The 13,429-nt window shown below is 37.1% G+C and overlaps 1 protein-coding gene across 1 annotated transcript in view; it reads left to right on the forward strand.

Moving 5' to 3' along the window:
- Positions 1-13,429, forward strand: part of UBE2R2 (ubiquitin conjugating enzyme E2 R2) — a 95,783-nt gene that overhangs the window by 61,133 nt on the left and 21,221 nt on the right. The window contains exon 2 of the mRNA XM_060014897.1: positions 6,354-6,440. Coding sequence (XP_059870880.1) covers positions 6,354-6,440 — 87 coding nt within the window. The remainder of the gene's footprint in view (positions 1-6,353; positions 6,441-13,429) is intronic.

Below are 13,429 nucleotides of genomic sequence, written 5' to 3' on the forward strand. Positions count from 1 at the left end.
GTAGGGTCTTCATTGCTGTGCGCGGGTTTTCTGCAGTCGTGGCAAGCAGGGACTACTCTTTCGGTTCACGCGCTTCTCATTGCGGTGGCTTCTGGTTGCGGAGCATGGGCTCTAGGCGCACGGGCTCAGTAGTTGTGACCTACGGGCTTAGTTGCTCTGCGGCATGTGGAATCTTCCTGGACCAGGGCTTGAACCTGTGTCCCCTGAATTGGCAGGCGGATTCTTAACCACTGCGCCACCAGGGAAGTCCCTGATTTTCTGACTTTATGTAATTTCCCACTAAAACACCTAAACAAGGCTTCAGCCTACCTTCATCCAATCTTCTATCTCCTGTAGTTACCACCAGGCATCCCACTAGCCATACCTGACCACTCCACATTCTTTGCACCTGGTGCCTTGCTATTTCCTTTGCTTTTATCCACCCAGGGACCTACTCAGACAACACCTAACCATGGTACCAATACTTTGTAGGCTTTCAAAGTGTACAATTCAGTGGTTTTTTATTCACCAGGTCATACAGCCATCACCACCATCTAACTCCAGTTTATTTCATCACCTCCAAAAGAAACCTCATATCTATTAGCAGTCATGCTCAGTTCTCCCCTACCACCCCTAATGTCCTTTTATTATTCCTGTATACAATTCAGAATACTGATTGCATTTAGTTGTGATGTCTCCTTAGTTTCCTTCAATATTTGATGGTTTCCCCATCTTTCTTTGTTTTTCATGACCTTCATAGTTTTGAAAAGAAGTGGTTGGGTATTGTGTAGAATGTCCCTCCATTTGGGTTTGTCTGATGTTTGTCTCATGATCAGACTGGGTTATGGGTTTTGGGGTTAAGAGCACCACAGAGATGAGCTGCGTTTCTCAGCACATCTTATGAGGGAGGTCATGATTTCAGCGACTTAACACCAGTGATGTTAACCTTGATCACTTGGTTAAGGTGTTGTCTGCCAGCTTTCTCTATTATAAAGTTAGTATGTCTTCCTTTCCATATTCTTAGGAAGTGAGTCATTCAGCCCTGCCCACACTTGTGGGGAGGGGAATTAAACTCCACCTCCTTAATGGGATATATCTACATATATTATCTGGAGAAAGATAATATATGCTGTGAGGAAGATTTGTCCCTTCCCCAGTATTTTTTCATTCAATAATTTATACCAAAATGCACTCATTTATATTTATTTTATACCTTGGGTTATCATCCAGTACTATGAATTGCTTTACTTTTGGCCAGCAGGGGCTCTTTCAGGTTGGCTCCTATGGCTTTTTGTTGTTGTTTGCTTTTTTTTGTTTGTTTTTGACATGCCTCCATATTTTTTCTTTAGCATTTCCTTACTTTCAGGCACTATAAGATGCTCCATGCTCATCTTGTATTTTCCTTGCCCCACATGTAGAATCAAGTATTTCTCCAAAGAGCCTTGTTTCTTTTTATTAGAAAATGGTATTTTGAAACCAAGATCTGAGGAACTGAGTATTCTTGTTGCTATTGGGGTGTGACTGCTTTTGGACTCCAGTTTTTTGTTTGCTTTAATTTTTATTTATTTTTAAAGATTTATTTATTATTTATTTTTGGCTGCATCGGGTCTTAGTTGCAGCATGTGGGCTCTTCGTTGCGGTGCACAGGCTGCTCTCTAGTTGTGGCATGCAGGTTTTCTCTTCTCTAGTTGTGGCGCTTGGGCTTCTCTAGTTGTGGTGTGTGGGTTTTCTCTTCTCTAGTTGTGCGCAGGCTCCAGGGCACGTGGGCTCTGTAGTTTGCGGCGCACAGGCTCTCTAGTTGAGGCGCATGAGCTCAGTGGTTGTGGTTCACGGGCTTAGTTGCCCTGGGGCATATGGGATCTTAGTTCCCTGACCAGGGATGGAACCCGCGTCCCCTGCGTTGTAAGCATTGTAAAGCGGATTGTTTACCACTGGACCACCAGGGAAGTCCAGTACTTCATTCCTTTTAACTGCCACATAATATTCTAGTGTATGGATATATACCACCTTTTGTTCATTTCCTCAGGTGATGGACATTTGGGGTGATTCTACATTTTGTCTGTTATGCTGCTGTGAACATTTCTGTACAAGTTCTCATGTGGATGTAATGTTTTCATTTCTCTTGGACATATACCTGGTAGTGGACTTGCGTGGTACATGGTTAACTATGTTTATTCTTTCAAGGAAATGCTAGACTGTTTTTCAAAGTGGCTATACCATTTTGATCCCTTCCAGCCATGTATAAAGCATTCTAATTTCATGACATCCTGGCCAAACATTTTGTTTGTTTGTTTAATTAATTAATTAATTTACTTTTGGCTCCGTTGGGTCTTCGTTGCTGCGCTCAGGCTGTCTCTAGTTGAGGCAAGTGGGGGCTACTCTTTGTTGCAGTGTGCGGGCTTCTCACTGCTGTGGCTTCTCTTGTTGCAGAGCAAGGGCTCTAGGTGTGTGGGCTTCAGTAGTTGTGGCTTGTGGGCTCTAGAGCGCAGGCTCAGTAGTTGTGGCACACGGGCTTAGTTGCTCCGTGGCATGTGGGATCTTCCCGGAGCGGGACTCGAATCCGTGTCCCCTGCATTGGCAGGCAGATTCTTAACCACTGCGCCAGCAGGGAAGCCCTGGGCTCATTTTTAAATTGAGTTATTTCTCTTTATTACTGAGTTATAAGCATTCTTTACGTATTCTGGGTACATGTCCCTTATCAGATAAATGATTTGCAAGTATTTTCTCCCATCCTGTGGGTTGTCTTTTCATTTTCGTTATGGTGTCTTTTATTCCTTCAGGTATTCCTATTACATGTATCTTACACTTCTTGTAGTTGTCCCACACTCCTTGGATATTCTGTTCTGTTTTTCCCCCCCAGTCTTTGTTCTCTTTGCTTTTCTGCTTTCGAGGATTCTATTGATAATATCCTCTAGTGCAGAGGTTTTTTCCCTCAGCTGTGTCAGTCTTACTCAGCCCATCAAAGGCATTCTTCAGTGTTTTTATCTCTAGCATTTGTCTTTGGTTCTTTCTTAAGATTTCCATCTCTCTGCTTACATTGCCTATCTCTTTTTGCATGCTGTTTACTTTGTCCACTATTAATTATCCTTCAATATTTGATGTCCACTATTAATTATTAATCATCGTTGTTTTAAATTCCCAGTCTAATAATTCCAACATCTTTCCCATGTCTGGTTGTGATAATTGCTCTCTCTTCATTTGTGATTTTTCCTTTAAGTATGCCTTATCATTTTTTCATGTTAGTTAGCTGTGATGTACTGGGTAAAAGGAACTGCTATAAATGCCTTAGTAATATGGTGGTGAAGTGTGAGGGGAAGGGGAAGAGTTCTGTTCTCCTATGATTAGTTTTCAGTCTTTTTAATGAGGCTTTGACTCTGGACTGAAGAGTTTCTGTTTTTTCCTCACCCCCTACGTGGGATATTAGGGCTGGAATATTTTCCGTAAGATGTTATGGAGAAACCCTAACGAACTTTCGGCTAACCCAATATTTCTCTTTCCCTAGGTCAGTTAGGCTCTGACAATATCCTAGCAAGTTAGGCTGTAACTGGTTTCTCCTGAAGGCAGGCCTTGTTAAATACAGAGTCCATTGGTGTATTTCAAAGGATTTGACTCCATTCTTTTGCATGTGAATATCCAGTTGTCTCAGCACAATTTGTTGAAAAGGCCTTTCCCCCCATTGAATTGGCCTTATATTAGTACCAAACTGTCTTGATCACTATAGATTTGTAGTGTTTTGAAACTGGAAAGTGTGAGTTGTCTAACTTTGTTTTTATTTTTCAAGATTGTTTTGGCTATTCTGGGTCCCATGAGTACCAGCTTTTCCATTTCTGTAAAGAAGGCAACAGGGGTTCCATACAGTGATGCTGAATCTGTAGATAAGCTTGAGGAGGATTACCATCTTAACAGTATTGAGTCTTGCAATCTATGAACATATAATATCATGGATATTTAACATTTATTTAAGTCTTTAATTTCTTTTAAAAGTGTTTTGTACTTTTCAGAGTGTAAGTTTTGTATTTCTTTCATTATACTTATTCCTAAGTATTTTATTCTTTTTGATGCTATTATACAGGTTTTTGTTTTGTTTTGTTTTGTTTTTTGCGGTACGCGGGCCTCTCACTGTTGTGGCCTCTTCCGTTGCGGAGCACAGGCTCCGGACGTGCAGGCTCAGCGGCCATGGCTCACGGGCCCAGCCGCTCCGCGGCATGTGGGATCTTCCCGGACCGGGGCACAGACCCGTGTCCCCTGCATCGGCAGGCGGACTCTCAACCACTGCGCCACCAGGGAAGCCCCTTGATGCTATTATAAATGGAATTTTCTTAATTTCATTTTCAGTTTGTTCAGTGCTGCAGTGTAGAAATATAATTGATGCTGGTATATTGATCTTTTATCTTTCAATTCTGCTGAATTTGTTATTCTAATATATTTAGTGGGTTCCTTTTGAAAATCTATATACAGGATTATCTAATTTGCAAATAGAAATAACTTTGCTTCTTACTTTCCAACCAAGATGCGTTTTATTTCATTTCCTTGCCAGCTGGCCTATCATCTCCAGTATAGTGTTGAATAGAAGTGGTGAGAGTGGACATCCCTGTCTTATTTCTGAAATTACTTCACCACTAAGTATAATGTTAGTTACAGTTTTGTTTACTACATTCCCTTTTTCAAGTTGAGGAATTTACCTTGTATTCCTAGTTTGTTGGATGTTTTCAGTCATGAAGGGGTATTGAATTTTTGAGTTATTTCTTAGTGGTTACCCTCGGGATTACAATCAACATCATATAACTGTATCTAAGTTCAGTTAATAACCATCTTAATTTCAGTGGTGTACAGAAACTTTGCTCTTATGTAACTCTGATCCCTCCCCTTTACTTTGTTTTTTATTGGTAAACAAATTCCTTCTTTGTGTATTTTTTGCCTTTCAATAGATTTATAATTATTATACTATCTAATTATCTTTTAAATTAGGAGGAAAAAAGTTATAAACAAAAAGTACATTTATTGTTTCTTTCATATTTATCCTATACTTATCCTATGTTTTGATTTGTGCTCTTCCTTCATGTTGTTTCATGTACTGGCTAGTGTCCTTTCATTTCAGCCTGAAGGACTCCTTTAGTGTTTCTTTTTGTTTTTTTTTTAATTTATTTATTTTTGGCTGGGTTGGGTCTTTGTTGTTGCACACGGGCTTTCTCTAGTTGCGGTGACCAGGGGCTACTCTTCATTGAGGTGCATGGGCTTCTCATCGCGGTGGCTTCTCGTTGCAGAGCACGGGCTCTAGGTGTGTGGGCTTCAGTAGTTGTGGCATGCAGGTTCAGTGGTTGTGGCTCGCTGGCTCTAGAGCACAGGCTCAGTAGCTGTGGCACATGGGCTTAGTTGCTCTGCAGCATGTGAGATCTTCCTGGACCAGGGCTTGAACCTGTGTCCCCTGCATCGGCAGGCGGATTCCCAAACATTTCCCGCGCCACCGGGGAAGTCCTGAAGACAGAATTTTTGAGGTTACTGACTCTGCCATTTTCACTGCTGTCCTTAGCTTATTTATTCTTACCTTGTTCTTTCATTCCCTTCTTCACTCCCTTTTACTAGTACTGTTAGATGAGAATTTGTCTGGATTTTTTCATATGTGAAATGTGGGACACTGCCAAGGACATTCACTGTAGCAGTATTTACAATAGCAATAGAGTGAAAAACAACCCAGCTGTTCCAAAATAAGGAAGTAGTTTTTTTTCTTTTAATGGTTCATCTATATATCTGTATGATGGAACATTATGCACATACTAACAATCATATATACAAAGGAAAATGTTTATGATATGATACAGATTGAAAAAACAGTATAAAATAAAATATATTCAAGTTTTCGAAAATAAGTTTTGAAAACTTGAAATACATTCAAGTTTTTGAAAATAAGTTTTGTAAAGAGATAAGCATATATTAGCATCAAAAACTCTTGGAGGAGCCATATCAAAATGGTAGCATTTGTTACTTCTGGTTGGTAAACGGTGTTAAGTAAAACAAATTATCTTTGTTCTGTATTATGTACCATAAGGTTGTATTAATTATTTTTTGTTATTAAAATAAAATATACCCATTAATGTGACACACATATTAAACTGTTTTTCATTCGTGTGTTCAATTATATAACTGTTGAACTTTGGCAATTTAACATTAATTTTTATAAATATTTAAAGAGATAGTTAGAACACATGCTAATAATAACCCTGGCATTGGGGCTAACAAAATATATATGAGCTATTTTAATCTCCATAGTCTACTGTGTAGAAAGGAGTTTTGTTGCGCTGGAGTATATCAGGGTGAATTGTTAGTTAGATGAATAACCTGTAATCTTACTAGCATTTCATTCTTTTTCTTTTCAGGCGCATATTAAATTTCCTATTGACTACCCATATTCACCACCTACCTTCAGATTCTTGACCAAAATGTGGCACCCCAACATTTATGAGGTAAGAGAAGTCTATCATGAATTTCTCTGAAGATTTATTTAAGATAATATCCTTTAAAATAGCCTCCATAGCTCAGTATGCTGTGGTAGTTATGCTGTAGCCACAGAGAAGTATTCATGGTTTCCCATTTTTGGTTAGCAGTCTGTAGTTGAATTGCTCAAAAATTGGGGTTTTTTAATACCAGTGTATATTATGGTTAATTTAAGGTTGAGGCTTTAAACCTTTGCTGCTCATCGCTAAGATTATAATTCATATTTGTTAACATTTGCATTTTTTTAATTTAGTAGATAAAGTCATACAAATTTATTTGTGTACCTATCCTCTAGCTTCACAGCAAGGGTTTGTTTGTTGCTTTGATCAGAGATTCAGCTTTGGGACAGGAGGGGGTGGGAATTTATCCTACTATATTTGTACTGGTGTCCTTTAAGGAGTTGCTGCATACCAGTTGAGAGCCTCTTTTGGAATAAATCCAAGGTTAGGTTCTTCTACTAGACAAGTCCACATGCCTGGGAAAATAATTTGTAGCTTTTCTTATGAAATGTACTTAGCTTTGTGCTAATTTATAAGGATGCTGGAACAATGCATTATGTTTCTCAGGATATATGTCAAGGCCCACTAAAATATCCTGAGTCTACTCCTTTACCATTCTGTAATCTTTTTCATTGCAGTAGTGCTGTGAAGTTGTAGCTGAGGCCCAGGCATTAAAATTGTTTTTTAAAATTTGCAGCCTTAGTCATAGTTCTTTTTTTGGTCAGGTGGTTATTGGCAAGCACCTTTCCTCCAGAAACAGAGCTACAGAGCCTTTAAAATGCTTATAGGCAAGGGATGGAGAACTTACTCTATAGTCCTGAATTTGGATCTCAGTCTATAAATGAGCACACTGGGGTAGCTTTATTATTTTTCACAACCTGCTTTTTCTGTCAGTCATTTTCTTCATTTTTCTTTCCTTCTTAAAACAGGATAAACTAGTGCTCAAAAGGTGATGCATAGTAACATTTCCAGAAATAGGTTCCCAGAATATTGTTTTCTTTAGTATCTTTAGTATTTGACATAATCATCCTACAAATAAACAACAATGAATATGTTGTACTATTCTATATAACAAAGTTATCCTGTTGTAGGGAGAGACTATAGAAATAATTCACTGTTCATAAGTTCAAACTGGGTTTAATACACATAGAAATATTTTTCTGTCCCTGTCCATTTAATAATCAAAAATTCTTGCCTTCAGAACTATGTGGTATAAAAGCAACTATACTCCAATAAAAATTAATTTAAAAAATTTAAAAGGAACGTGAATTCAAGAAGAAAAACCCAACTATGTGGTATGTATAGATTTTTTAGATAGCAAAAGAGAAGTGAGAAGGCTCAAGCTTTTTTTGTCTTGCTACTGAGAACTAATTCACCTTAGAGCCATATATTCGCCTGTTTCCATCTCAGTTATCTAATTCTCAAACCCTTCTCAACAAAGAAGCAAAAAGGAAAAACAAAAAACAGAATAAAGGATTCAAAGCTCTTTCAGAAGAAGGTGTAGGTAGATACACTCCACTTTCCACTGCTTTTTCACCACTTAGGCTGTTTAGTTCTGTCTCTTAAGATTTAGCATTGGATCATTGTTTTTTAAAATAGGTTTCATATTCATAATAAAAATTTCAGCAGTAAAATAAAACATGCATATCTTATAAATATGCAGTTGTTTTCCATGCCATAAAAGTTCTGTTTTTAAAGAAGTGTTAAGTCATAGTTAGGAATTAAATTTGATGTAATCAAATGAGTCACAAGAGACTCTTCTTACAAACTAATAATACGTTAATTTACTTTGCTACATTCTGGAAACAGTATCAGAATTGAACTTTTTGAGGGCCCAAGTCAGTATTTGTGATTTTAGCCATTAGGGCTCATGGTTCTTAGCCAAAGGGATATTCCAGGAAGTTGCTCTCTCCTCATCCATCTTATGTTGTCACCTAGAAACACAATGGACCTCAATGTCAAATTGCTCTGGTCACCAAATTGTTTACTGCAGAGTTATTTGTAATAGAACTGGAGATGAAATGGGGGAACAATGGCAACAATGTCAACAGCAACAAGACAAAAATACAAAAGGAAAAGTGTACTCAAATGCCAAAATATGTGAATTGATGAGTTTTTGTATATAATAACTTCATGAGTATTAAAAATATCATAAGGACTATTTTTGGTAGAAAATAGTTTATTTTATCAAGTTTTTAGTTTTGGTTACAGTTTTATTAAATATATTCACAGACACATTACTGCAGCCCCAAAAGTTATAAATACTGCTGTGTTATATGAATGAACTTAATTAATTATTTAACATTTCTAATATCATTGCCACATTTGTGAAATTTATAAATACCAAGGGGAAGCTCGGAGAACAAAAGAAATTTAATATGAGCTTGTCATCAATGATCATACTGCACAGTCTACTCCTTTTTGCTTCATAATATGTTGAGTGATCTCAATAATAGTTTCCTGGTTATGTTTGTTACTGTGTGCTCAGAAGTAGATAACCAATGAAGCCCATTTGCTTCACAAACCATGTATTAAAATGAGGTTTTTGTACACTCTTCACTGTGAACTTCAGAGCTATGGCAACTCAGAATCTCACTGCTCTTAGTATGTATTTATTTAAATAATTTTTTATGTAATAGACTAATATTTAGAATAGTTTTAGTTTTGCCACAAAATTAAGTGGAAATTATACAGAAGTATTTAGCATTTGATGATCCTTTTAGTACTAGTGAATTGTAGGACACAGTATGGCTCTTTCTTTTAAAAAAATAATAAAGATGTTGGATGTTTTTTGAAGGAGTATACAGATCATTTTTCCTGTATAGTGTTTACAGGTGAATGTCACACGTGTAGTCATGAAATAAATGTTACAGTAAGATGGTGTATTTTAGGATACTTGATAGCCAGTAGGAAAATATTTTACTGTTTTACGTAAGGTTCTAGCTCTGAAGAGTTATTCTTGATTCTAGGCTCAGATGATTCTCAAGACATTATACTAATCTCTGTAGCCACTGACACTGCAAGGATATACCAGTTTGGCTACTATTCCACTATCATTAGGGCATGGTATTTTTAAATGTTATTGTTCTAATAATGATTAAAAATAGATCCTACTGTTTTAATATAACTCCGGCTGCCATAAATACCATAGATGCGGTGGCTTACAACAACAGAAATTAACTTTCTCACAGTTTAGGAAACATAGTTTCTACTGAAGACTCCTCCTGGCTTATCTCTGTGTCTTCATGTGGCTTGAGAGGAGAGAGAGCACAAGCTAGCTCTCTGGTGTCTCTTACAAGGTTTTTTTTTTTTTAATTTATTTATTTATTAATTATTGGCTGCGTTGGGTCTTCGTTGCTGTGTGCGGGCTTTCTCTAGTTGTGGAGAGCGGGGTCTACTCTTCATTGCGGTGCACGGGCTTCTCATTGTGGTGGCTTCTCTTTGTTGCAGAGCATGGGCTCTAGGTGCACGGGCTTCAGTAGTTGTGGCACACAGGCTCAGTAGTTGTGGCACACAGGCTCAGAAGTTGTGGCACATGGGCTTAGTTGCTCCGCGGCACATGGGGTCTTCCTGGACCAGGGCTTGAGCCCATATCCCCTGCATTGGCAGGTGGATTCTTAACCACTGCGCCACCAGGGAAGTCCCTCTTAAAAGGTTTTTGCCAAGTCTGCAGAGCAATTGCTTTTGGAATAGTAAAATTTAGGCTATGTAAGTGGAAAGTGGGTCTAATTACATATAGTTTATGATCTTTGTATTTATTTATATGGATTATAACCCATTAGGAGCAAAGTGGATGAGACCCACAATCAGCGCTTCAAAAACTGAAAAGAACTCAGTGTATCAAGAGGTCCTTTACAATAAAGCTGTCATTATAAATTATATTTTGAAATTACACAGAAAAGATCAGGTAAAAGCAAAGATACTGTGTCAGTTGGGAGTATTCAGAGAAACAGAACCAATAGGATATATAGAGATATATGTAAGAGGAGGTTTATCATAGGAATCGGCTCACGTGGTTATGAAGACTGAGAAATCCCACAGTCTGCCTTCTGCAAGCTATAGAGCCGGGAAGTCTGGAATTATAATTCATTTTGAGGCCGTAGGACTGGGAGCTGTTGGTGTGAGTCCCGGAGTCCCAGGACCCAAGAACTAGGAGTTCAGATGTAGTAGCCCAAGAAGAGAGACAATTTGTCTTTCCTCTGCCTGTTTGTTCTGTTCAGGCCATCAAAGAATTCGATAATGCCTATCACATCATCATGATGAGGGCAAGTCTTTTTTACTCAATCTACTGATTCAAATACTAATCTTTTCCAGAAACACCCTCACAGATACACTCAGAAATAATGTTCTACCAGCTATCTGAGCATCCCATAGCCCAGTCAAGTTGACACACAAAATTAACCATCACAGATAGCTCTCTTTTTCTACCATTCCCCCCTTGTCATCTACATTATGGTCCTTCTATACTCTGTGTACATCATTATGTTCTCAGGGGGTGTAATTTGACTGGCACTACACTTGAATCCTTGAAATAGCAAGTTGTTTATAGTAAGGGTTTATGCCCTTCTTATTTCATTACATATAGTAAAATTATATTTAGATAGAAAAACAATGGTAGCCTAGCTGGTTCTGCTTCATCTCCTCTGATCATTTAACACACATTTTTCTCTCTAATTAAATTATTATTCTTTTCTCTGTTTAGTGGAATTATCTCAGAGCTTCTGTGGTATTTCCGTAATTTCTTTGAGAATTTATTTTAATGGTTTTTCCACCGAAGAATCAAATAATGAACCCCGCAAAATACATTAGGATTGATTACAAAGTTGGAATATTACATTCTCTGATGATCTTTCAAGACTAGGACAAACTGCTTTATTAGTTCATTATTCTTGAACTCATTTCATATAAATTTTAAATACAAAGTTTCTAAATTATAAAAAATTTAGAATACGTTTTGTTAAAATGCTTTGATTTTAATATCTATGCTATAAACATACTAAAATATTAAGTTTAAACCCACTAATTTTTTAAATTTTGAAATAATTTTGGGCTTGAAGAGTTTCAAAATTAGTACAGAAAGTTCTCATATATGTACCTTTTACTCATATTCTTCTAATGTTAATATCTTTTACAACCATGATACATTTATCAAAACCAAGAAATTAACTTTGGTACAATACTATTAAGTAAACTAGACTTCATTTGGAATAAAGTATGGCATGGGGAACCTAAAACATGTATTACTTGTCCTTAGCTAGGTGAGACAAACCCTGTTTCTGTATTGTGTTATTAAACCATCAGAAACAACATGCTTGAACTCTGATCTTGATTCACATAAAGGTGCTGAGTGCTGTGTTATAAGATTTTGTTATATTATCAGAATTTATTGTGTTCATTTTTTAAAATATGCATTTGATGAACATTTTAAATTTACATAATTTTTACTCAGTTGTCTTTAAGAAGGGACCTGAATAAAACAAAAGATTCTTCAAATGAATGAATGCTTGCTTAATCAGCTAATCAGAAATGTGTTATGCAATATATTTTATTTGCTTTAGCTACTAGGATAAATTGACAGAAATAACTTCTCTTTGGTACCTGGTAAAATATCTTTGTTTTCTTTCAGTGGTTTTTATCATTAAAATAACTCATCATTAATTGACTTGTAAAATATTCTTTATTTCTAAAATATTAGAGAAAAGTTTAGTGGTAGAATGTTCCTATAAAACTTCTCAAGTCTACAATGTGAGTTTCATCTTGGTTTATACCAGATGAGTAAGGTAGAAAGTTAACAGAAACCAGAAGACTTTGATTTGGTGTTGAAAGTTTTCCTAGTAAATGTAATTTAGTATTACACATTATTAAAGGTTTGAACTCTATCTTGTGCTTGTTTAGATTTTGCTTCTTTTTCCTCGTATTTTTTTCTTTTAAAAAATGTAAATTAGGATGCCAGTTTGCTCTATGAAGATATATATACCTTAAGGATTTAACTATAGATACATTAACCACCATTTAGAACATGATGATATTTGGGCCACCAAATTTGTCCTTTTTAGAGCTGAGCTCTGGTTTGTAAATAATTTGTGACAAGCAGGATTTTATGTATTTTTATGTAATTATATTCATGGATTTGCAGATATTATGCATTCTCTCTAACTTTAAGGTACAGGGAATAGGTTTCTCTAGGCAGTGATGTCCCCAAATTTGGCAGCTTATCAGAATCTTGTGGAGCAGTTGTTAAAAATAAAGAATACTGGAGATTTTGGTTTGATTGGATTAGGTAGGGCCTAGGCTATATAGCCTTCATTTTACATCTTAGAACTGCCTTTCTGGAGGCTGAGAACTTCTCCCATTAAAAAAAAAAGGGTGAGGGGGCTTCCCTGGTGGCGCAGTGGTTAAGAATCTGCCTGCCAATCCAGGGGACATGGTCCCTGGTCCAGAAGGTCCCACATGCCGCGGAGCAACTAAGCCCGTGCGCCACAACTACTGAGCCTGTGCTCTAGAGCCTGTGAGCCACAACTGCTGAGCCCGTGTGCTACAACTACTGAAGCCCGCGTGCCTAGAGCCCGGGCTTTGCAATGAGAAGCCCACACACTGCAATGAAGACCTGATGCGGCCAAAAATAAATAAATTTATTTAAAAACCCAATAATTTATTGAGATAAAATTTCACATACATAAAATTAACCATTTAAAGTGAACACAATTCGGTGACATTTAGTACATTCCCAGCGTCGTACATCTAACACCTCTATTTGTAAGGCATTTCCATCACTCCAATGTAAAACATCTTACCCATGAAGTGATACTTCTCCATTCCCATTTCTCCCTAGTCTCTGACAACCACCAGTCAGGTTTATGTCTCTATTTATCCATTCTGGGTATTTCATATAAATGGAATCATACAATATGTGACCTTTTTTGTGTGGCTTTCACTTAGCATAATGTTTTGGAGGTTCA

The sequence above is a fragment of the Delphinus delphis genome, chromosome 6 (assembly GCF_949987515.2).
Source record: "Delphinus delphis chromosome 6, mDelDel1.2, whole genome shotgun sequence".
NCBI classification, from domain to species: domain Eukaryota; kingdom Metazoa; phylum Chordata; class Mammalia; order Artiodactyla; family Delphinidae; genus Delphinus; species Delphinus delphis.